Source organism: Nuphar pumila, chromosome 7, assembly GCF_984573655.1.
Source record: "Nuphar pumila chromosome 7, dmNupPumi1.hap1.1, whole genome shotgun sequence".
NCBI classification, from domain to species: Eukaryota; Viridiplantae; Streptophyta; class Magnoliopsida; order Nymphaeales; family Nymphaeaceae; genus Nuphar; species Nuphar pumila.
The window spans coordinates 24,685,728-24,710,870 of NC_143255.1; the positions used below are offsets into that span (position 1 = coordinate 24,685,728).

At 37.6% G+C, this 25,143-nt stretch overlaps 1 protein-coding gene across 13 annotated transcripts in view; it reads right to left on the reverse strand.

The window, feature by feature from the left end:
- Positions 1–607: 607 nt before the first annotated feature.
- Positions 608–25,143, reverse strand: part of LOC149831566 (uncharacterized) — a 29,115-nt gene continuing 4,579 nt past the window's right edge. For 2 of the 13 annotated variants that reach the window (XM_090013975.1, XM_090013976.1), the window contains exons 2-11: positions 11,073–14,000; positions 10,878–10,985; positions 10,700–10,800; positions 10,408–10,498; positions 9,984–10,094; positions 9,821–9,886; positions 6,017–6,076; positions 5,325–5,879; positions 4,520–4,639; positions 3,952–4,412 (exon numbers count right to left, since the gene is read on the reverse strand). In XM_090013975.1, coding sequence (XP_089870101.1) covers positions 4,152–4,412; positions 4,520–4,639; positions 5,325–5,879; positions 6,017–6,076; positions 9,821–9,886; positions 9,984–10,094; positions 10,408–10,498; positions 10,700–10,800; positions 10,878–10,985; positions 11,073–13,976 — 4,377 coding nt within the window. In that variant the 5' untranslated portion in view covers positions 13,977–14,000 and the 3' untranslated portion in view covers positions 3,952–4,151. Of the gene's footprint in view, positions 856–1,044; positions 1,525–3,951; positions 4,413–4,519; positions 4,640–5,324; positions 5,880–6,016; positions 6,077–9,820; positions 9,887–9,983; positions 10,095–10,407; positions 10,499–10,699; positions 10,801–10,877; positions 10,986–11,072; positions 14,025–14,116; positions 14,431–14,474; positions 19,424–19,468; positions 19,832–19,927; positions 20,010–21,286; positions 21,296–23,875; positions 24,493–25,143 lie in introns of those variants that run through there. The other 11 variants (XR_016433299.1, XM_090013969.1, XM_090013971.1 and 8 more) reach the window with 11 other exon arrangements.

Sequence of the window (25,143 nt, forward strand, 5' to 3'; positions counted from 1 at the left end):
AAATGCATTATATTTGCAGTAGATGATGGTTGAGGTTCCAAAATGTAAGAAGCTAAGGAAAGCAAAAGTATGGTGAATTAGTTTTTAGGCAAAGCATGCCTCCATTATGGTTCCATGCCACGTGATGGACAGAATGGCATGAGTAACGTGGTTAAATGTGATTTCAAAACTCACTCCACATTTTTTCATCTTTATTTGCACATGAGAATGAGAACGTTGTCCCACCATGGCGAGAGAATGATTCTCATGTGGGGGGCGAATGATTCTCATGTGTGTGTGTGTGGTGGGGGGGGGGGGGGGGGGAAGACATCCTTAAGGGGCGTTTGATTCACGCAGGCCTGGACAACAGCTGTCCTGTCTGCAACAGTCCTGGACAAGGACAGTGGACACCACTTTTTTAGTTTTTTTTCAAAAGTGTCCAGGGTATGCTGTCCTCTCCCCTGTTTCAGGGGAGGGTATTTCCCATTCGTTCCTGTGTACGCATGGGTGCACATGGGCCCCACGGGGACGACTACATCCACCCCCACACAAAAAAACAGAAAACATGTCCAACAATAAAAAGTGAAAACATCATTTATTTGCTCATTTCCAAGGATACCATGTCAAGAAACACAAATCGCTCCACTTTCAAATAATTAACATAAAATATTATAATATAACAATTGTAACAGATGAGACCATTTATTTGCTCATAAAAACATTACAAAAATTCAAAACCGGCTCCCACAGGGAAAAAAGAACAAGGAACAAGGCAAAAAAGTGAGTGAAATCAAGAACAGGCACCTAGAGGAATCGAATGAGAACCAAAAACGAAGCACAAAGGCATAATCAAGTGACTGGCGAGACTCCGAACTCCTGATAATACAAAGGCAAGCAAAACTCTTTATAAGAATTCTAATAGGAAAAAAGCAGTGCAAATAAGTAAAAACGCCATAAATGAATTAAGAGAAAAGGCTTTTCTCCGGACATAAAAAAAACACTCGTTCAATTATTCATACCCAAGGCAGCATTACGCAGTGAAACTCTCAGAATGCAAACAGATGAGCATGATGAAGGGCTGGAAATTGCATTATTTTTTGAGTTTCTGAACACAAACTCTAGACAGCAGCTAGAAATTTTTGCTTTTGTTTTTCTAAAACCAAATTTACAAATTTTTCTTTGCAAGACAAGAAATTTTACTAAAATCCAGATTGGTACACACTTATTGGTACTGCAAGGCGAGGGATCATGGTTAGTACATTATATTCATTGTTGAAAGAGATCCAAGCTCATCAAGCTTTTATAATTGCCGCCTTGCTAACAATTCAGGCGGACATGATGTCTAACCAAATAAAGAACTAAAGAAGAGGATGCTAATACCTGCATTCCTGGAAAGGTCACATCCTGAAATGGGATTTCACTGGATAGACGCACGCATAACCTTACAGCTTCCAGAATGACAGCCTTAATATTTACAAGTCATTGTATTTTGAAGAGATTTTTTAGTTTCACAACCAGCTTCCACTCATCATTAGTCAAATCTTCCTGCATATTCCATTAAACCAACAAAGACGTCATGGTGTACTCTAGAATAATCACAATTCGGAAAGAGTACAGCAACTGCATAAGAAAATAAAAGCATCAACGAAGCCCGGACACATTTAAAAGAAAGAAATCACAGATATGGAAGAAAAAAATCAAAATGAGCATGCATGTGTTTCCTGGAATGTGTACGGGGAAGTAGGTAAATGAACATGCAGGTGTTTCCTGAACTGAGTACAGACATTCCCCTCTTTCATTAGAGAATCATGATGCTGGTTTTATTATTCACACACGAGGTCTACAAAAAGGACAGCAAGAACCTAAACTTTAAGGGTATGGATATAGAAGGACTGCCCAATAACTCATAGGAAGCAGAAGCCCTGTTTCACATCAAAGTGGATTGTGCAGCCGAGAATGAGAAGGGAAAAGAAAAAGGTTATCTACCATGATAGATTCAGATTGGTGAGAAGAATAACAATTCAGCTATTAAAAAATAAACAGCCAATAGAGTCAACATCATCAGCTGCTAAAGGCTGCTGAAATTGTGGTGAACCAAGCCAGATTTATACAAGATTACTTAGCCAATAGAGCCAACATCATCAGCTGCTAAAGGCTGCTGAAATTGTGGTGAACCAAGCCAGATTTATACAAGATTACTCAAAAACCAAATGCACAAACCTGAAGCACACATAGGCGAGAAACCTCCAGATGATCCCACTATCAAAGCATGCTCAAGACTCTCATGTCCCACATGGCTTACAGTATACTAGAATGGTCCAACCAATCCAATGAGCAGAACAGTCAATGTTCCCACCTCACATAGACACTAAGGCAAAACTGACCAGTGTTTGCAAAAAATTGTATCACAAAGAATATCATTTCATATATCCTTAATGTTACTATTTAGCGGCAATTTCATCTTTCGGCACTTTATATGCATATATCATTTCTTGTATTCTATAGGGTTAACTTTGTCATAGAAGTGTTTTACTTGTAATATATGCCTTTGAACATGAGGAGGGAGTATCAAGCCCTATTCTTTTTTCTTTTCATCATTTGCTCTACTCTTTTCTTTTTCTTTTCTTCAGCTTTTTCTTCCAGTTTTTCTCCTGTTTCTCGCTCAAACTAACAGACTCCTACATATCCAGTCTATGTTACAGGGATATTCGCTCCCATGTTGTGTTTATATACTATTCTTAATGGAAAATAACACGAACTGTGTGCTCTGTATCGTTTTTAATGTGTCGTGATATAGTCTACAATGTTGAAAATTCTCTGCCAAATTCAAAATTCTACATAGATTCATGGAAAAGCATACTACTATACTGGTATACAAATATAGAACTTTCTTAAGGGTCTTCCCTTCGTTCACTTTGTATGCATGCCAGCTTACAGGAAGAACCCGAAAATACTTCATAAATGCACTAGTGGCTAGTGCAAACTTCTGCTATGACGCTTACAACTGCTATGCAAGCCTACAGGTTTCTTCTTGCATCTTGAACTACCATCTTTCTTTTGGAGAAGTCAGTGTCCATGCCCACAAGAAATCAGAAACTTAAATGGAGCTCTTTCCTAGTCTACTTGTTTATAAACCAAGTGCTTTAGGACCTTCAGGTGAATCGACTCTGGTAGCCCCTTATGTAGGTGTGACACAAGCGTGAACCTCTCATGCCTGTCTGTTAAGGAGTTGTTAATCAACTATACGTTTTCTACTATTCTGTCAAGCATCTCTCATTTGACTTCTTTCTTCAGAACATTTGATTCCACATGTTTTGTTCTCCTACCTAAAACATCAAATGGACAATCTCTCCCCAGGGCTGTGGATATCCTAAGGGTCAGAAAGGGTATAAGTGTTATAGTGTAGTCTCTAAACAATTTAGGACACCACCAACCAGACTTGTCAGACTTATCAACCATATACTTCCAGTTTTACACAAAAATTTCAGTTCCATGTTTCATAGTGATCCAAGAAAACAGTACAAGATCATTTTGGCAAACTTGCAATCACCCCCCTCTCACTTCCAGATTTACACTAATTTTTCCAGTTCCATGTTTCTTAATGATCCGACAAATCAACAGGCACCCACCAGTAAACCAAGTACAAGATAATTTTCGGAAAACCTGGAATTACTCACTTTAAACACTATTCACACACACACACACATATAATATATATATATATATATATATATATATATATATATATATATATATGTTAGGGTTTTCATTCAAGCTTTTTCCATTTCTGGAAATCAGAGTACAAAAAAATGATTAAAACCAGAAAAACAGAATTGAAACAAATTTATGAAGCAGCAAGTATGATTAATTATCTGAAAAAAAAAATAGTACAGTTGACTCGGTCACTTCCCTAATCTCAAAGTTTTTAGTATTAATTTAACAATAAAATAGATGATATTGTTAATTACGGGATTCTGAAAGAATCATTTTAGAGAATTAATAAATAGTGTTGGGAAACATGAAACTGATACTGATCAATTTCAGTGGAAAACATAACCAACTTGGCAAAGTTGGAACTGGTTCTAGCAAAGGAACAGACCTACCAACCTTCCAATATTTCTTGAATTAAGATCCAACATATCCTAATTAATCAAGTCATTGACATTGTCAAACTACATATGGCTCCTATGGATGTCATTCATGTGCTCATGCAATATCATAACTATGTAGTCCAACTTGTAGCCATGATGAAGACAATGGACAAAAATATTAAGTAAAAAACTTGTGCCAGAAGGATTGACAGAAAACCATACTCTATAGTTCTCTTTGAGCACATCAATAGACCTCCTCGAGATCTGACTAACAAGTTCATCCTCAATGAAGAAATGTCTACCAAACATCTTCTGAGCTTCCTCAGGGTTGCTTCCAACAATCTGCAAACAAAATGTAGCCTGCATATGATCAGACAAATAAAAGAAAAAGAAATGGAAATCGAATTTAGACCAAATCATATTAATGCATCTACAATGCTGCACTTTACCTTCACAGCAACCTTTTGGCCTTTCTTGGCAATCTCAGCATGTTTGTGGTTATCCTCAATAGAAGCAATTCTTCCGATGGTAATAAAGTCTCTTGAAGGTATACAAATTGGAGTACCGACCTAAATCCAACACATAGACGTAGTTAGCAAACATAGTATTGCTCATACATTTAGATTAGAAAGTTGCAAGTCCAATTTACTGGTTTGTTTGTATAAGCTATGGTTTCTAAATTCATGAGTAGTTCACAATCTGCCTTAACGCCTCTATTTTCCAATTTATGGCTCAACATTTCAGTTAATATTTCAAACTTATATGATGCTTCTCATAGAAGCAATTCTTCCGATGGAAACAAAGTCTCTTGACAAACTGGAGTAGGGCCAAAGGACTGTTACCATTGAGGTTTTATCCTTCGCAGAACCGTGTTAAGTTTCTTAATGAGTTTGATTTGAGGCAGGGTAATAATCTACAAGCAAGATGACATTTTCACCGTTGGTGGAACTCTCTTTTGTTTTCGGATACTTTGATAGGTCTTCCAAATCCAACACATAGACGTAGTCATCAAACATAGCATTGTTCATACATTTAGATTAGAAAGTTGCAAGTAGAATTAACCGGTTTGTATGTATAAGCTATGTCTCTAAATTCATAAGTAGCTAAAAATCAAACTTAAAGTCTCTTCTTTCCAATTTATGGCTCAACATTCCAGTTAATGTTTTCAAACTTATATGATACTTCTCATAAAGGTCATAATGGATAGAGGCGTTAAAAGCACAACAGGTTTTTGAGAAAATGGAGAACACAAACCTTTAAAATTCCTTCAAGAACATCAACCCCCAAGACAATTGGATCCTTTGAGTTAAAAACACAATTCGGCACAATTTTAAGAACACATGGAAAAACTGCTTCATCAGCTGCCTCCTTCTTCCTCTCCTCTTTAAGGTTGTTGATGTATGCTGTGAACTGGTCAAACAAGTGATAGATAATATCTGCCATAAATATCTTGACACCAGTCTCATCTGCAAGTTCCTTAGCCTCTGGCGTTACTTTGACATCAAATGCCAAAATAATAGCATATTCCTTCTTCTTCCTTTCCAGCATAACACTGGCTCTCATAACATCCTTCTTGTGTACTGGACCAATATTTATACCACTAACCGGAATCTTAACACTCTTTAAAAATTCTAATAAAGCTTCCAATGAACCAAGAGTTGAGGCTTGCACACACACACCCTCACCACTTTTGTCAATCCTTTTCATGATATTCTCCATATCCGCCATTGCTTCTTCTTTTATTTCCTCCAAATCATCATCAGGCCCTACCACATACAATTGGGTACCTGCAATAGCATGTTCAAGGCCCTGCAAGACATAGGAATTGTATATATACTTTAGTAACATAGAGTGTTAAGCATTTCAAGATTGTACCACGTTGAACACTATGCATGATAGCATTGACAACTATGAAGAGGAAAGCAGAAAAGAGAAAAGGAAGTCACCGGTGCAGTAATCTTGATTCCTTGTGCAGCTTTGAGCTCTTTGTGATGCTGATATGTTCCCTGCGGTTTAGAGACAAATGTGATGAAAATAAACTATTAGTCTTCCTTTTTCTCCATTTTGAGCCAAAGATGATAGAAACCTTAATACAAAATAATAAAAAGAGGTTCAGGGAACCTCAGCTGTTCATTAACATATAATCTAACAATATTTTATAACTGTGATTTTGTTATTTCTGAAACAATTTCCATTTGTCACGATGTTCCAATATTATGATGCGTAAGGGGTCCCCCTATATTGTAACATCACATTTCAAATACTTGGGTTCTATCTATGCATTTTCACTAAACCATAAACTTAAGTTTTGATATATTGCAACGGGATAACCAAATATGCTTAAAAAAGAAAAAACAAAAGAAGAGGACAAGATCACAGTATGGAACATTTTATCATATTGAGGTGTACCCAGTGTTTAAAACCCAAAGGTCGCAACTTGTCTCAGCATGGGTTGACTCATGAATTGGCCAAGTCATGAGAATTTCAAAATTTGTAATTTACATAATATGTAAATACATATAGTATGGTTGCTACATATTATGTTATCAATGTATGTATATATCTTTTATACATAACATTAATATATGTAGCAGGAGGATTGCAAAAATGTATGTATGTGTATATACATACATTTTTACAACCCTCCTGCTATATATATATATATATATAAAATAAACCAACAAAACTCAGTGTGATGCAGCTTGACTAGGCCAAGTGCTACATAGTGTTGCTGGCTCCCAAGTCCATTCACTCGGTTAACCTAGTAAATGAACAAGACAGGCCAAATCAAATGATTCAACTAGTTTGCAGGGTTTTAAAACATTGGGTGTACCCAAACTACCCTTAAAGACTAAACTGAGAAGACATCACCATTCAAGAAAAAACAATCAACTCACATGAAACAAAAAACAAAAGATTGTCACAAGATCAGAATGAGCAACAACTCATCATGGTTGTGCCGTGCGTGTAATAACAGCCTACAGTCAGGAATCAAGTCAACAATACAAATAGAAACTAAAAGTCATTTTCTCGGTCTCCATGGTTGTTTGTATTGTTTGACAATCTCCAAAGCACCAAAACTGACAGCAGCAGTAGAAAAATTGTGGTGTCTGATGGACCTTGAGAGTAATGAATTCCTGCAGATCATGGAAGCATAGGGCATGTTTGATGCGCCGTTCCCAGCGAGATTCAGACGGAAATCCCGCTAGGAACAGCGAAATCAGACAAACGTTGGACGCGGCGGACGGTGTTCTGCATGTCCGCCACGTCCATAATCATATGTAATTTTTTATACACCCCCCTGTTACAAAAAGAACAGGAACGGAGGGGGCGAAAACAAAAACAAAAAAAAAAACGCATCGACGGGCGCACCGCGCCAGTCGATGTGTGTTTCTCTCTCTCTCTCTCTCTGTGCAAGGGCTCCGCCGGGTGGCTCCTCATCTGTCGCTGGCCACAGCGACTCCGCCGCCCCATCGACGCCCATCAGCCCCTCCCTCCACGTCCGGAGCCTGCCCGACCCTCTCTTCACTGCGGTGGAGCTCGGTCGATGGAGTTCGGCTTCCCAACCTCTCACTGCGGAGCATGCCCGATCGTCTATTCAAGGAGTTGGAGCTTGGCTACTCAAGCGTAAAAGATAGAGGAACTCCGAAGTGAGGAGAACGAGAAAGCACAATGGTTCCCCTGCTCCTCCTCTTCCTTGAGTGCTTTTTTATATTTGAGTGTTTTAGGTCATTTTCCCTATGTTTGAGGGTTTTTCTTTGTGTGGGTAGAGCACTTGGTAAATAGGCATTGTTGGTTTTGTTTTGGGGGGTTCTCTTCTGGATTTTTTTTTTTCATTTGGCAGATGTACTCGTAGGAGCTCCTACGTAGTTAGTTTTCTTATGCTTTGTTTAATTGGAAAATTTTTTGTGTTCATTTCAATCGAAAATTTTGTGTTCTGGTTGGGTTTTGTTTTGGTTAGAATCATGTGATTGGTTTTTTCAATTCTCTATCATCAACACGGGAGGTTCTTTTGATGGAGATTCTTCTGTCATTTTGTTTCCAGGGGCTATGGTTTGCTTGGGTTGAATGGATGTGGGAAGTCCACCCTTCTTACAGCAATAGGCTGCAGGGAGCTTCCAATTCTTGAACACATGGATATCTATCACCTCAACAGGAAAATAGAAGCTTCAGATATGTCTGCCCTTGAGTTTAGTGGATGGATTTGATACTTTATCTTGGTCATAGGATAGGGTTAAAAATATCAATTTCAATTCTGTGTTGGTGGTAGGAAAATGTTGTGAATGGCATTGTAATGAATTGCGAGATACTGTAGGAGTCACTTTTTGAGGATGTATCATTGAAAATAGCAGGATGAGAATGCATAGCTGCCAATGAACCGTCATTGAAATAACTAATATTTGAGTATTATTGTTTTTTATAAATGGGTGGTGTGGAGAGTTGGTGCTATGGCAAACCTTTGGAAATTGTTTGGGGTTAATAACAACTCTGTTTAATTAGGTTGGTTGTTTGCCATTCTTACCGCTGCCAATGAGCCATCATTGAAATAGCAAATATTTGAGTGTTATTGTTTTTTTATAAATGGGTGGTGTGGGGAGTTGGTGCTATGGCAAACCTTTGGAAATCGTTTGGGGTTAATAACAACTCTGTTTGATTAGGTTGGTTGTTTGCCATTCTTACAGATGCCAATGAGCCATCATTGAAATAACTAATATTTGAGTGTTATTGTTTTTATGAATGGGTGGTGTGGGGGAGTTGGTACTATGGCAAATCTTTGAAAATCATTTGGGGTTAATAACTACTCCGTTTGATTGGGGAAGTAGTTATTTTCCATTCTTAGTTGATTTCTATCATGCAGAAAGAAATATGAACAATATTCTTGTCTTTGAGCATGGTCGGATAGACCCTCTATAACTATGTTATAATAAGATATTTAATTGGAGTTTAGATCTAATTTCGTAATTGGAACCATATCCAGGCAAAAAACCATAATAAACTTGTTAAATCGTGAACGAATCGGGTCATACGATCCAAAAATGAAGTAATTTGACCCATTATCCATGACTGTCCAAGCTGTCCGCACATTGTTATCAAACAACGGACATTTGGAACATAGCATTTGAGTACGGTCCAAACAAACATTGGACTTGGAACAGTTATTACAGAATGAACAGAACCAATGTTCTGTTCCGTTCTTTTTGCTCATTTTGTCCAACCCTGGACAAGCCATCAAACGTACCCATAGGGAACCAGTATACACGCATTAAAATCTTAACATGGAATTTTTGGTATCGTCCCCACACATGTATATCAGATTGCAATAATGAACTAAAGCGCAAAGAAATAACTAAAACAAAATCTAAATTTTGTGATAATGTTGAGAGGAAAATTTCATTATTGTGATACTGTTGGGTTGATACTTGATAGCAACTTCATCCTAAGTCAAAAACTAAAATGAAGTATCGAAAGATTTGGTATGGTGTATCATCAAACAAATAATACTGCTAGATTCTAAAGAAATTCTAAACCTATGGAATTTTACATAAAATGGACTTAAATATACGGAATTTACATAAAATGGACTTGATTTAAGTTTAGTTCAGCAACTCCTTGCATACCCAACTCCCTCAGTCTGACATGTCCATAACAGTGACAGAATACCTCCAAATGAATAGAAAGATTTCTGCTCATTGATGTCTGTAAAATGCCTCCCAAAAGAAAAAGAATGCATGCATAGAACTTCTGCATACCTTAACTCTTAGCTCCTTCATTGGATGAGGTGTCAGTAAAGCTCGAATATTCGTTACAATAGGACCCTGATAATAAGAAAGAATGGGGTATGCATGATCTAAAGTGAAGCACAAAACTAACAAATGATCATGAAACCAAAGACAAACAGAGTGCAAAGATTACCTGCATACCACACACAACAATCTGATGTCCCTCATGAAGCACACCATTAACTAAGACAACATCAATCGTCGTTCCTAACCCTTCAATAACCTTAACCTCCAGGACAGTGCACTGTGGAACAGTTTCACAAAAGCAACATCAAGAAGTAATTAGAATATAAAAATAAGAGCTAACAAAGATGAGTGTGATGCCTACGACAAGAAATGATAAGGAGTACTAATGACTATGATACTCAAAAAGAGCCCCAGAATTTTACTTTCTTGTTTTCAGATATAGAAATTCTGGATTTAAAAGGGAAAATTACCACAATGCAAATAAATAAAGAAATTGAAAACAAGCAGTAAGAATCATTTTAATGAACACTAATTCACAAACTAAATTGTTGAATACAGCATTCTTACTCATACGAAAAACTGAAGGATACCTCTATTTCACTGATGAACATGAGCTTCTGTTCCATCCTTTTCTGTGTCAGCTGAACCAACAACATGAGAAGATCTGGAATGCCTTCACCACTGGAACACCAGAAATATTGAATACGAATAAGTTAAGACAAATAGTGGCATCTTAAATACTAGTTACCTCCATACTTTTGTTTTGCTTGTGTTTAATTGCATCCTCAAATATTTTTAGCTCAAGTTGCTTCCAAGAATGCCGGATGAATCTAAGGAGAATCCAAGCAAGTATAACGGCTGCTATGGACCAATGGCACATACCTAATCGCACTTGTGGGCACAATACTGACATATCTTGAAACTTCTTTATTTTTGTAGTATAACTCAGAGTTCAATCCTTGCTCCTTTAATTGAGTGATGATCTAATTGAAAAGAAAAAAGTAGCTGAAAAGAATGCACAACTTACATCATCAAAGTTATAGAAAGATGAGGAACTGACCTGATTAAGCCTCGTCTCAAACTCTATCATCACATCTTTGGACTGTTGTTTCAGGACTTTTTGAATTGGACCATTAGGAACACTTTTCCACCCATATAACCTATCCACCTTTACATCCAAAGCAAGTATTACAACAGATCACAGAAAGTCATGAGCAAAAACATCTAATCAGCCTGAAAAAGTAAGCACATTTACCTTATTCAAGGCAACAACAAAAGGTGTCTTGCGAAATTTTAAAAGATTCAGAGATTCGAGCGTCTGTGGTTCAAGCCCGTGCATTATGTCAATAACCAAAATTGCAATATCACATAAATGTGTACCACGTGACCTCAAATTCGTGAAGGACTCATGCCCTGGAGTGTCAATTACCAATAAACCAGGTACCCTTAACTCTGCACTAGCTTTTAACTCTTTGGTCCTCTCCCTTATGTTCTCCATCGGGAAATAGGTCGCACCAATCTGTTGTGTAATGCCTCCAGCCTCACCTTCCTGAACATTTGTGTGCCGGATGCAATCAAGGAGTTTAGTCTTACCAGTATCAACGTGACCAAGGATACAACAGATTGGAGAACGTAGATCACTAGCAGTCCTTTTGGCAAGAGCCTCTTCTTTCCGCTGCTCCCTTGTCTTTGCTGTTTCTTTCCTTTTATTGACCTCAGCAGCTTCACCAATACTTTCCTCTTCTTCATTTTCACTGCCTTCATTCACCTTTGATGCAGTTGTAACCTTGCCAGAAGCAACAGGCCTCACCGGTGCAGCAGGAAGCTTTGCTGGAGCTGCAGCAGCAGACACACCATCTTTTGTACTGGACGTATGTGCACTAGATACAGTCATCCCTTTGGAAGAAGATACTGAATCCACAGATGAACCCATCACACGCTTTGTGCCTTTCTTCACCACAGGATCACCCTCCTCCTCTGAAAATGCACTTTTAACAGGTAGGACAACATCTGAATCCCAGCTTTTTGCATCCCATTCATCCTCATCCTCTTCAGCACCACTTTCTTGTTCAGGTTCATGATCAACTTCTAGCTCATTCACATTTTCCACATCCAACTGTTCATCTTCAACAATCTTCTCAACATCCAATTGTTCCAACATTGGCTCAATGTCATGCTGATCTTCAACCATTTCTTCTACTTCTACAACCTTTTCAGAATTACTGGCATCCACTTGAGCAGAGGGAGGTTTTTTCTTCTTGTTCACATACTTTGGCTTTTTTGCTACACCACCACCATCAGTGGGAAGCCCACCTTGAGCCAGAAACTGCTCTCTCATGAGTGCCAACCGGCGAGCTTCTTCCTTTTGCTTACCTGTCAAAAGCTTACCTTCTTGCTTTTTCTTCTGAAGTTTTTCCTTCTCTCTCTCTTTCTTCCGACGCTTAGCCTCCTCCTTCTGCCTTTCAAGCTCTTCAAGGCGAAGCCGTTCCTCTTCTTCCTTCCTCAATCTTTCCTCCTCCTCTCGTTTCTTCTTCTCTTCTTCTTCTTTTAACTTTGCCAGCCTTTCTTGCATTTCTCTAACATGCTTGGGGACCTTTTTATCTGAGACCTTATTCTTCTTATCCTGTGTTTCTTCCTTTATTACTGTGCCTTGGTTTTCATCTGCACCAGCTGCTGTTGCTGCTGCTGCTGCTTTTTTCTCCTTTTCCTTCTCTTTCTTCTTCTTTTTCTTTTTCGCAGCTGCAGATTCTTCAGCCTCAACTTCAGCATCCACCGTTACAACAGGTTCAATGCTTCCTAACTGAACTTCCACATCCCCTGGATCAGGTTTTGCACAAGGTAGGCCATCACTAACAGGTACATTTTTAGTGACCACAGGAGTGGGTTTTGCAGCTGGCAGACCCTCACCAAGTTCAGCAAGAATTTTGTCAAGATCCTCCTCCTCTTGCACTGTTCTTCCACTCTTCTTCTTCTTTTGCTTTTTAGTTGCAAGACCTGAGTCAGGTTGATCGCTGCTTCCCTGTGCATCAACTGCCCTGCCAAAGTCATCCTCTCCCTTACTATCACTTGCAGGAACATCAGCTGCAACTGCAGTCTCCTCTTCTACAGGAATCATACCATAACCAGAGGAAGAGATCAAACTACTTTTCTTAGACTTAGACTTCTTTTTGCCAGAGAAAACAATTGTAGGTTCATCGTCTTCTTGTTCAATGGATTTCTCTTCACCAATAGGTGCATCAATTTTTTCACTTGACTCAGGAAAGGCACCACCGCTGGCCTTCTTTCCCTTTTTCTTCCCCACCAACAAAGCTTCTGCATCTTTCCTGATGTCATTTTCATGTTGTATTTCATCCATTGAAGTTGACTTTTCATCTCTGCTTGAAAATTCATTAGCAGGAGATTTGGTCATGGTAGTTTCGCCTAGAGTCTCAGTAGTTTTAGCTCTAGAACCTTTCTTCTTTTTCTTTCCTGTAAAAACAATGCCTTCTGTCTCTTCATCCACTTCTGCACCCTTTTCTGTTTGTGATGATTCCTGCAGACTTGCTTCCCCAACATCATATGAAGCCAACAAGGAAAATGAATCAATTTGTGAAGCCTTCTTTGATGATTTTTTCTTAATTGGTTTAGCAAACATAGCGGCATCTATATTATCCAGAGCACCAACATTATCTGTTTTCTCTTGCAAATCACCATCAACTTCCTTTGACTTTTCACCCATCCTTTTCCCTGCACCTGCAGCCTCCATGTCTTCTTCTTCTCCTTGTATTGACTCGCTTTTAACAGAACCACCAATATCAAATTCATCATCATCAACCTTAAAATCCTTCTTCCCCTTCTTTCCTTTCTTCCCAGACTTTGCCTCTTCAATGTTCTCCATAGGCGCTTTCTTCCCTTTCTTATCTTTCTGATTCTTGTTAGGGAAGACCACATCATCGACTGAACCAGTTAATTCTTCAATTTTCTGATTAACTTCATGCTTGCCATTTTCAGTTTTTTTATCCATCATCCCATCTTCTTGATCATCTATGGATTCAGTTGTGATTGAGTATTCATCATCATCAATTACATGATCTTTCTTCCTGTTTTTCTTGCCAACAGCAGCACTCCTGACTGGAGGCTCTTCTTCATCAGGCCCAGCAGCAGGCTTTTTCCTAGCCATTGCAAACAGGTCCTCTTGTACCAACTAACCGAGAGACAAAAAATTCAGCTGCAATCATTAGAGATAAAGACAATACCAACCTGTCTTTAGGTTCAATTTAGCAAAAAAAAACTCTGATAAAATGAATATGGATTGGCGACCTTTCTAAGGCAAACTAATTCAGCAAATCGATTGAAATTCATCAGCAACAGCAAAATCCAGGCAATTACACAAGAATAAGAGAACACTTGGCCCATATTCCAACTGAACAAATCACTAAAATGCTTCAGTGCGTGTCAGCAGCCATCACCAAACTGACAACCAATCACATTTTTCCTCACACAGAATTTAGTGAGAACAAAACATGAAACCAAAAAAATCCCAGAAGAAAAATTGATGTAGAAGCAACAAGACCTCAATACACCATCAAAGCATACACACACAAATGCCATGGAAACCTTAGGGCGCATTTAGATAGAATGGAAGAAAGAAAAATGAGAATTTGAATTCTTCACCTACTCTGACAATGTAAGATTCCAGTGTTTGGAGTTATAAAAGGATTCTTTTGGTGTTCCAAAAAAGTTCGCACTTCCTAATTTTCAATTCCCGCCACCTTAGGTGGGAACTGCAATCATGAAAATCTGGACTCTCCTTCCCTCCCATCGCTCCTTCTATCCTTTGGTTTCAGTCCCATTTCATTGTTCCAAGGAGTTTGGTGGGTCCACGATCTTCTTCCTAGTCTTTCAACCTTGTTAGCTTGAAGCAGAAAGCTTTGGGAAGGAATGGGAAAGAGAGAAAAGTAGAAGATGAGGACAATAAACAACAATCACATCTGAAAAGCAGCACAATCACCATGGAAGCAGCCCATCAATCATCATCATTTGGAGTCTCTCAGCCTCTCAGGTCAAGGCACTGATCCAAATCATCAACAATACCTTCCTATGGACAAAATGTGGATGTGCTGCCAGACATGCCACCCACAGCCTCAGGAAGCTTGCCAAGAATGGTACCTCCTTTGCCTTCCTCCAGCAACCCCAATCAGATGATCTTTTATTCCATTTTGTGGTGTGTTATGAGGCTTTCAACATTTGCTTTGATCATTTTTAAGAAAATAATACAGAGAAGAAAGACCTACATTTGCTTTGTTCTCTCATAATGACTTGCTGCAGGGTTTTTTCATGTTTCTGGCTGTGATTCTTTCCCCTTTGGGCTCTCATAGACTTTTGATAAATGCAAAAGTGAATTCTCAAGAGTATTTTTTTGTTAAGAATGTTCTGAATTAAAATTTTCATTTTCCTGAGAATTCTTCTGCAAAGTATCTTAACACTCCCTTACTATGGCCTCTAAGGTAGAGCATGTCAATGTTTTCAACAGTTTATCACATCGCAAGAAATAATAGAACCCCAAAAAATGCAATAGTAGATGACTACCTCTTGCACAAAAAAAAATCATGAAACAATTTCACAACCGGATTATCATCAACAAGCAGAGCAAAGTGTAAAGTCCTAATTATCATAAAACATACCAGCAATCAAGTCAACAAAACATAAACTACTTAGAAACAGGGGTAGGTACGGGTACGACAGGGAAATTTCAAAAAATAAGGGTATGGGGACACGGCTGTATATATATACATATATAGGGGAACTGGAATATGTAAACCAGCAAAATATGTAAACTAGTATGAACCAAGATTTTCATAGGGTTTTTTGCAAATCTAACCCTGCAAATGCATTCGGCATGGTCCATTTGATTGGAATTGACTATTGGATCATCATAATCGGATCAAGAAATGTGATTTTGTATGCTTGAATATTTACGAAAATTTTGAGCCGTTGATTTTTTAAGCCTTCAAAGATCCTTCTTATACATCCTAAGAGTCTATTTCTATAAAATCAAGCATCTAGATTGCATTTGTATGGTGAAATTTTAGGAAAAAAAAACTATGAAAATCTCGGTGCATACCAGCTTACATATTTCGCTGGTTTACATATTCCAGTTACCCTGTGTGTGTGTAAAAATATGACTGGATCATAAATTAAAGAAAGAGAGTTTGGGTCCGGATCTATAATAAGGTCGATATCATAAATTTTTTTAAAAAAGTTTGTGTGACTAATGTTTTGAAAAAAGGGGCAGGGGAAGGAAAAAGTTTGCAAGGGAGGAAGTGACTGTAATTTTTAAAAATAAGGGGGAGGAGGAATGAAATTTTCATTTTAATAAAAAGCTCTCTCTCTCTCTCTCTCTCTCTCTCTCTCTCTCTCTCTCTCATCTTCTTCTTCCTTCTCCTCCTCTTCCTCTTTCATCCTCTTCTTCCTTCTTCTCCCCTTCTTTTTTTTTCTTTCATCTTCTTCTTCCTTCTCCTCCTTTTTCTTTTTCTTCTTCCTCTTTCTTCTTTTTCTTCCTCCTTTTTCTTCTTCCTCTTTCTTCTTTTTCTTCCTCCTTTTCTTTTTCTTCTTCCTCTTCCTCTTTCTTCTTTTTCTTCCTCCTCCTTTTTCTTTTTCCTCTTTCTTCTTTTTCTTCCTCCTTTTTCTTCTTCCTCCCTGCCTTTCACCGAGGGCAAACAAAAAAAATTTGAGTTGGGTCGAAGTTGGACCCAACCCGATCCGGACCAGCGAATACCCGTGCTGCGTTCGGTACCAGTACTCGTGTCAGGCCGTGTTGACACGAGTACGGCTGCCTGTTTGTTGTGTCTATGTGACATAGATAACACTAAAAAAAATCAAAACTCTAATCCAACAAGCTTCATAAATTATGTATTTATGCTAACTGATAAAAAAAACCTAAAAATTTAACCATAATCAAATTAAGCAATATCCAAGGATTCATGCCTAATGGTAATTAGAAAAAACACAAAAAAAAACTAAAAGCACAAATAAATATTCATGCCTTAAAAAAACAAACCAAAATCCTAATTCCTACAAAACATTATAGATTATGCATTCATGTTAATTGATAAAAAAATCCTAATATCCTAACCAAAATCAAATCACACAATATTCATAGATTCATGCCTAATAGTAATTTTGTAATTAAACATTTATGTTATTCTAGAAAAATCAAATCAAAACCCTGATTTCTACAAACATCACAATTATACATTTATGCTAATTGATAAAAAAAATCTTAATATTCTAACAGAAATAAAATCATGCAATATTCATGGATTTATGCCTAATGGTAATGAGAAAAAAAATACAGAAAACCATAAATCCAACAAACATAAAAAATTATGCATCTATGTTAATTAATAAAAAACTTTAATATTATAACCAAAATCAAATCACACAATATTCATTGATTCATACTTAATGGTAATTAAAAAACACAAAAAAAAGAACTTTAGAACCATAAACTAACCATTTATGTCATTCCAAACACACCATATCAAAACCTTAAATCCAAACAAACATCATTCATAAATATGCTAATTATAAAAAAAAGTAAAACCCTAAATTAAATATTTATGTCATTTGACAAACCAAAATGAAAAACTTCAGGGGTTTGATAACCAAAAACTAAACATTCATTAATGGAATCATGCTTAGTGATAATAAAAAAGAAAATAGCACAAAAAGACCCTAAAAGCCTAATTACATTAGCGGCGGAGCCACATACTTGCCAGGGTGGGCAAGTGCCCACCTTGACTCCAAAATTCCCAATAAGAGGGTTTGGGTCAGGCTGGAGTGCCCACCTTGACATGAATATGTCACGAAATAGATAGAACCCAAGACATTCCAAATCATAGTCCAAATGCCAATCAAAATATATTTGAATACTAACAATATGCAAAACTTGATACAAGTTGTATGAATAAATGATTTTATTCATAATAAACAAAATTACATAAAAGAAATAAATATATAAGAGCCTCACTACAATACACTCAAAAACACAAAAAAAAACTAAAACTATCCATTACTCTCTCACCCACAACACAATAGGCACACACACCATATATAGAGAGAGAAAAGAGAGGAAGAGATAGGAGTAAAAAGAGGAGAGAGAATCCTCTCTAGCCATTGGACTAGAAATCTGGTTGTCGGGCTGAGTTCCCAACACAAATCTAGTTGTTGGGCTGAGTTCCCAACAACTATAGTAAAGTCAACTTTATTTGACTTTACAATGAATATATATGTATATAAATATATATATATACATATATATTTTTATATGTATGTATATATAATATATTATATACATATAAAAATGATAAAGTAATCTTAACAGAATGCTCTCTCTCTCCACATTTGTGCCCACCTTAATTCTGATTTTTGGATTCGCCTCTGAATTAATACATATTCGTGTCATTTTGAAAAACACAAATCAACACCCAAAGTTTTAAAAAAATCATGGATTTAATCTAATTGAAAAAAAAATCCCTAATATTCTAACCAAAATAAGCATTCATTAATGATGCCTAATGCTAATTGAAAAAAAATCACAAAAAACCCTATCTAAACATTCATAGTATTTCTAATAAAAAAAACTACATCAAAAACCTAAACTCTAACAATACATTATGCTAATTAAAAAAACAAAACCCTGAAATTAAAACCCCATCTAGCCTTTTGAAAAAGAAAAGTTTGAAAAGAAGAAGGAGACTCAACGTCTCAACTACCATGGCAAGGGTCGTGTGCCTGAAAGGTCATCGGACGAATGTCGGCCAGACCCAATCTAGCAAAGTTGAGAGAGAGAGAATCTCAGGGGGGGGGGGGGGGGGAGAGAGAGAGAGAGGAGAGTTGGGTCAGGGATGTGGAGGGGGAAGGGGAATGGGTCGGGTCTAGGTGTGCCCACCCTTACCTAACATTGCATAGAGTCAGGATGGGCACCAGCCATAGTGATAAAAGTTTAAAACGGCAATTTCTGGACTGTGAATTTCTCATGAGATTTTCAACTTTTTGAATATTTCTTGAATTTTTTTGGGCAAAATCTCAGGGAAAAATATAAAAAATCTAAAAAAATTAAAAAGTCAAATAAAATAAACTAATTACACAATTCAATTTGACATGAAAAATATAAAATCTATTTTTAATTCCACTAACCATATCTAGGAAGTATCAAACACCAATATGCAAGAAGTATCAACTAAACCATCAAACATAGCACCATTGACCACAAGAGGGATAAAAATAATATAAATCTCTATGTCAAGTCCATGTATTTACTTTCTCAATTACAAACAATACATATCAAAATTGTATCAGCAAAAGAACACTAGAACAGAAATTGAATATTATGTTTCCATGATAAACAAAATATAAAACAAGTAGACCAATCTAGAAGTCCCATAACAGATCTTAAGTTCTAGAGAAATACCAATCACTCAATCAATCGACTCTACTTCCTATATACCAAATTTCATCCTATGTCTCTCTACTAAATCCAAAAATTTATTTATGCAATTGCAAACCATATAAATCCTAGAATAATGTCAGCAGAGAACACCAAAACACAAGAAAAAAAAATTGGGTTTTCTATACACAACAATAACATAAGAAGCAAATCCCCATTACCGTCCAATTGCAGAGAAATAGCCAGAAAAGGGATTTAATCTGGCCCTTTCCCGGCCAAATTTGACAGATGACCGAAAGGGCCTCAGGGAAGCCCTTTTCCGGCCATAACACAGCTAGCCGACCAAAAAAGGGCCAAGCCTGAGGCCCTTTTCCTGTGGACACAGAAAAACAGGACAGAACAGAAGAAGAAGGAGGAGGAGGAGGAGGAGGAGGAGGAGATTGGAAGCTAGAAGAAGAGGAGAACGAGAGAGAGACTTCCCGATGGATTGACCGGACAGCAGCAGCACGCCGGAATCCTTCAGGCACGGTGAGAGTGATGCCGTGAGATTCTGAGAGAGAAGGGGGTGAGGAGCCTTAGGGCTTCTGTTAAAAAAACGAAAAAGATGAGAAGAAGATGAAGAAGAAGAAGAAGACGAAAATGAGAAGGAGAAGGGAAGAGAGAGAGAGAGAGAGACTCACCGATTGATTGGCCGGAATCCTTCAGGCACGGTGAGAGGGATCAGTGTCTGTGAGAGTTTGAGAGACAAAGGGGTTAGGGCTCTGCCGAGAAGGGGCCTTTTCTAAAAAAAAACGAGAAGTGTTTCAAACAAACGCCACGATATTTACAAAATATTGCGCTACTTTCGAGATATATTTTAACAAACCATAAAACCGCGAGATTTTGTAATTATCGCGAGAAAAAACGACGTTTTTAACTTTTAAAATATATATTGCGGAAAAAAACTCAAGAATTTCGAAAATCTAAGGCGGGCAACGTTGATCTAGTCCCTATTGGGAAATTTGAGGTCAGGGTGGGCAAACTTCGGGTCAGCGTGGGCATGGGCAACACCTATGCATAAGGCCCACAGTGCAGGTCCCACATAAAATGCTGTTATGCCATTGTCTATGGCACATAGCCGCTCCCCGCTCCGTTGCCCACCCTGGCCACCGCCCCTGCTTAGAAACAAGAACTGCAAAACTTCACCAGCTAAAAACAGCAAGTCAATCAAAAGACAAACAAGCATCGGACAAGAAAAAACTAACCCAAACCATCATCAATCATACCTTCTAACAAACTCAACGACAAAACAATCAACTCTATGGGAACTGAGACCCAGCAGAAATGAATCAAACAAGCACCAACCAAATCACAAGCATAAATTTGTTGTGAGATCAACAAAAATGGATACACCAAAATTAACACTGAAAAAGCGAGAAACTCTTCACCACTCCATTCTTCTTAAGCAAAGAAACTCAATCAAAGAGAGAGAGAGAGAGAGAGGAAGAACGAGTCATGAATTAGAGACGCACAGAAATCAATGTAGAAGTGTAGAAAAGAAAAGGGAAGGAGACATCTAAAATCATCGTCCAAGTAGAAAAGAAAAACGTTACCGATTGCCCATTGAAAGAAATGCAGTCAAAGGAGAATGTTGATTTGCAAAACCCTAAATCTATGAGGTTGGAGAGGAAAGTCGAGGCAATCACCAAACAAATTCACAGAGAGCAGAGAGCAGCTTTTGGGTTGCCGCTAGACACCAAAAGCTGAAGCGGCCACACAGCATATATTATGATAATAACGGTGGTGGCGCTCTTCTTCTTGCTCTCTCCTTTCTTAACCCTCTCCAAAATTCTTAATTTTTTTCCCTATTTCCTTTAAGAGGGCTGAGTTGCATATAAGTTATTTACCCTCAAACCATCATTGTTTCACCATTCAACCATGCCCAGAATCCAAGGTCCTCAAAATCGGTACCCTAAAAATTGGTAAAGACAGGAGAAAGAGAGCTCTGAGCCTGAGAGACTGGAAGCGTTCAAGAGAGAGAGAGAGAGAGAGAGAGATACTTGTAACACCAGAGTGTCGTCGCGGGCTCTTGCAGTCGTCTGCTACTGCTAGAGGAGAGGTGAGAGAGTCGAATCGTCGCTAGGGACTTGTCAAGTGTAAGCTTGGCGTTAAATAGACAAGGTTCAGCTTGAATTTCGTTTCCATCACGTTTGGTTGTCTTAGGAGTAAGTGTCAACGGGTCGGGTTTGGTTTGGACCCAGGTAGAACCAGACCTGGCCTTGATTTTTGGGTATGGTAAGGGTCCGAACTCGAGTCTAATAAACTATACTCAGACCCGATAAGAACTACATGAGCCAGGCCCACATCATACCCAGTAAAACAATATTTTTTATCATCTTTACGTTGAAAATTTATGGGTTTTAATCAAAATTCGTGTTAGACCCAGGTCTGGTATAAAATTTCACAAACTATACAGCGTCCAAGTATTAATCGGACTTTCAAATCCGGACCAAGGTCTTAATCGGGTCTTCTTATTTATCACCATACCCAAGCCGTATAAGGTTTAGTTTGGGTCAGGTTAGGATTAACCCAACACATTGACACCCCTGATCATGAGAATTTGACTCTCATGCAAATGAGAGAATAGTCTCATTGGGATCAGCTAGCCAAACAAACATGAGAAAATTTGTGTGTGTGAAATGGACTTTCATTTGCCTTTATAAAATGAGAGTTGCTTTTAATAATATGATTTCGAATTAAATTTGATTTGGAATCATGTGGTCCAGCAACCCTTCGTGGCTGAATCAGTTTTGAATTTTTTAGTTATAGATATTAGCTAAAAGGGGGAGAAAGGTAGTTTCTATTTATAATAGTTTTTTTTTTAATTTGGTAATTACGTTGATAAGTCTATGCTCCCCTTGGTCGAACCGTATGACGGCCTGAATGAAAGATGACCTTACTTTATCGTAGATGGTGTTAGCGGGAGCTACTATGGAACCGGTTGTTTGAGCATTAAACGAATATTTTGGAATTTAGTGGGACCTATAAGTCATGATTTATTTTTTTTCTGTATTTTCATATGAAAATATTTTTGGCATTTTAGTTGTAAAGTCTTTTGACCTTTTGGTTGTAAACTCTAGACATTAGCATTTTCAAAATATCAGCTATATGACTAGGGGTGTTAACGAGTTGGGTTTACCAATCCCTTCAGGGTCTGGGTAAGATCACAAATAAGAAGACCTGATTAAGACCCTGGTCCAGATTCAAAGGTCTGATTAATACATAGATCTGGGTATAGTTTGTAAAATTTTATACCATACCCTAACCCGAGTTTTGATTATGACCCTCAATTTTTCAATGTAATATGCTCCAGGTCTGGTTCATGTAGTTCTTATAGGGTTGGTGTATGGTTTCTCTTGTAGTAGACTCGAGTCCATACCTGATATCATACACAAAGATCTGGTCTAAGTCTGCCTCTACCTGGGTCCGAACCAAACCTTGACCCATTGACACCCCTAGATATGACTAATACGGCAAAAAGTACTAGTGTTTTTAATAAATAGACCCCCATTATCATCATTGCTCCTTCTTGAGGGTTTTTGGATGGCATTGTTTTTCATACTTGCTTGATAAGTAACAAAACTAAATTGGATTCGAAATAATTGTTGTGTTCCTTGGATATAGTGTGAAAGGTTTTAAGTGCACATATCCTCTGAAAATTTATATTTTTCTCATCATCTTGTTTTCGGATAAAGAAACTTTACCTTTTGTGAAACCTGCACTTTTGTTTAAGAACGAGAATGTTGATGGAGAATCGGCTACTTTTTTTTATTGGGAAATCACTCATTATCAAGCAAGATTGTGTTTGTGCTCAAATTAATAGTGATCACAATGCTGGAAAGGAAATACAACATTGTTTGCATGTAAAAAAATTAAATAAAAAAAAATAACAAGGTTATATAAATTGAACACGTCAAATGTGTACACTCATCTGCACAGATGCAAATGACATAATAAAAACAAAAAAGGTTAGCTTACACATCCTATGCAAGTGATAGCAAAAGGAATATTTTTTTTACCCTTGTTATACAGTAAAGACTAAAATGATTTTAACATGACTTGCATCATGTTCTAATTAATTTCATCGAATTGCAATCAAAAGTAAAAACTTTTGCATTTTTTATCATGAGCCTTTACCCCACTTGCACTACCGATGCAAGTTGGGCTAAAAATCTCAACTTATCTGCAAGTCAAGTAAAAGGGAAAATGATATTTAAGCATAACTTGTACTGCCCAAGTATTAGATATTTACCTCGACTTATGCAAGTTGAGGTGAAAGTTCACTTTATCCTCCGTTTGCACCATGCTGATTAAGGTGAAAAATAAGAGACTTTTACCTTGCTTGCAAGGCAAAGAATAGATTGCCCACTCTAACTTTCAAGTATGTTATGGCTGGTTCCATAAAGTAGAAATGTATGGAATAGTGGTGTGACTGAGGGACACATGGCAACTGTCAAGCTAAGATAGCGTCGACACTGAAATAACTTATATCATGGGATGCTAAAATTAAGGAAGAAGCTTTGCATACCTATAAAAAAGAAAGGTTACAAAGGTTGAAGGTATAAAGTGCAAGTCGAAAAAAGAGTGACCTTGTTCAAGTGCTCATGCATAGAAGGCAACCGAAGACAAGGAGCTAGCCGATCATCCAGCATTCTCCCTCTCCCCTTCTCTCTCTCAATTTCCTTCTCGTTGTGTACTCAAGGCTCCAAGAATTAGAAGTCGTTGTAAAAGCAAAGAGCTCCATAAAAAAAATTCAAGCTTCCAAATCTCTACTTGAGCATCTAAAAAAGAAAATTAACACTCCAGTTTGGCAAGACCGATGAAACCTTTGTTGGCTTTCCATTTCTCTTAAAGAGCTGCAACTATAGGGAGAGGAAACAAGACTGCAAAGACCAAGTTGGTTCTTGCGAACCAACTTAATGGTTTCAATACTTCTTGCAAGCCAACTTAGTGGTACCAGTACTTCTTTTGCTTCTGCATATAAGGGTTCTTTCACCATAGGCAAAACAAGGGCTGTCTCGACATCCTTTGATAGCTTCAAAATCATCATTCTGAGTCAATGATTCTCTTAAAAACAATGTTGAAAGACTCCACCCAAAACAAGAGTGAGATGACGAAAGTCTCTCCAACAAAGAGGATGCCAAAAGGCTCCTTCACCACAAACAAGAGTGAGGTGTTGAAAGGCTCTCATGCAAAGAGGATGTTGAAAGGCTCCTCTTTCACCAAAATATAAGATGTTGAAAGGCTCTTGTGTCAAGAGGATGTTGGAAGGCTCCTCCACCACTGTAAATAGTAGATTGCCAAAAGCCTCCTATATATTTTCAAAGAAAGAGATGTTGAAAGGTTTTTCTTATGTTTAAAAGAAAATGTTGAAAACGTATTTTCTTACCATGAAAGTGGAAGAAGGATGGACCTTAGTGGACTTTAAGAAGGTAAGGTCTCTTAGAAAGAGGCTCTTGAACACTACAAATATTGAAAAAAACATTTGCACTTTCCCTCACTCGATGAGCACAAAATCTTCGGCAGAAGTGTAAGCTACTTGCCAAAAGATTGTGCAGATGAAAGAGAGTCTATTTGTGCCCATGTAGGTGGAGTCTCCTGCAAAGATGACATCAGCTATAATATCTTAAAATTTTTAATGTAAAATCAGGGGTATTTACATAAAATTACATAAGTTTGAATCTGGAATCGACCCAAACCCATTAAATTCTGATTTAAATACAAGTTGGTAATGATCCAAACCTGAGAAATTCAGTCTAAACCATAGTCAGGAAAATACTGAATCGAGATAATCGATCTGAATTAGATTTGGATCTACCGAGACTCCAAAAAATTTGTTTAACAGAAAAAGGATTGA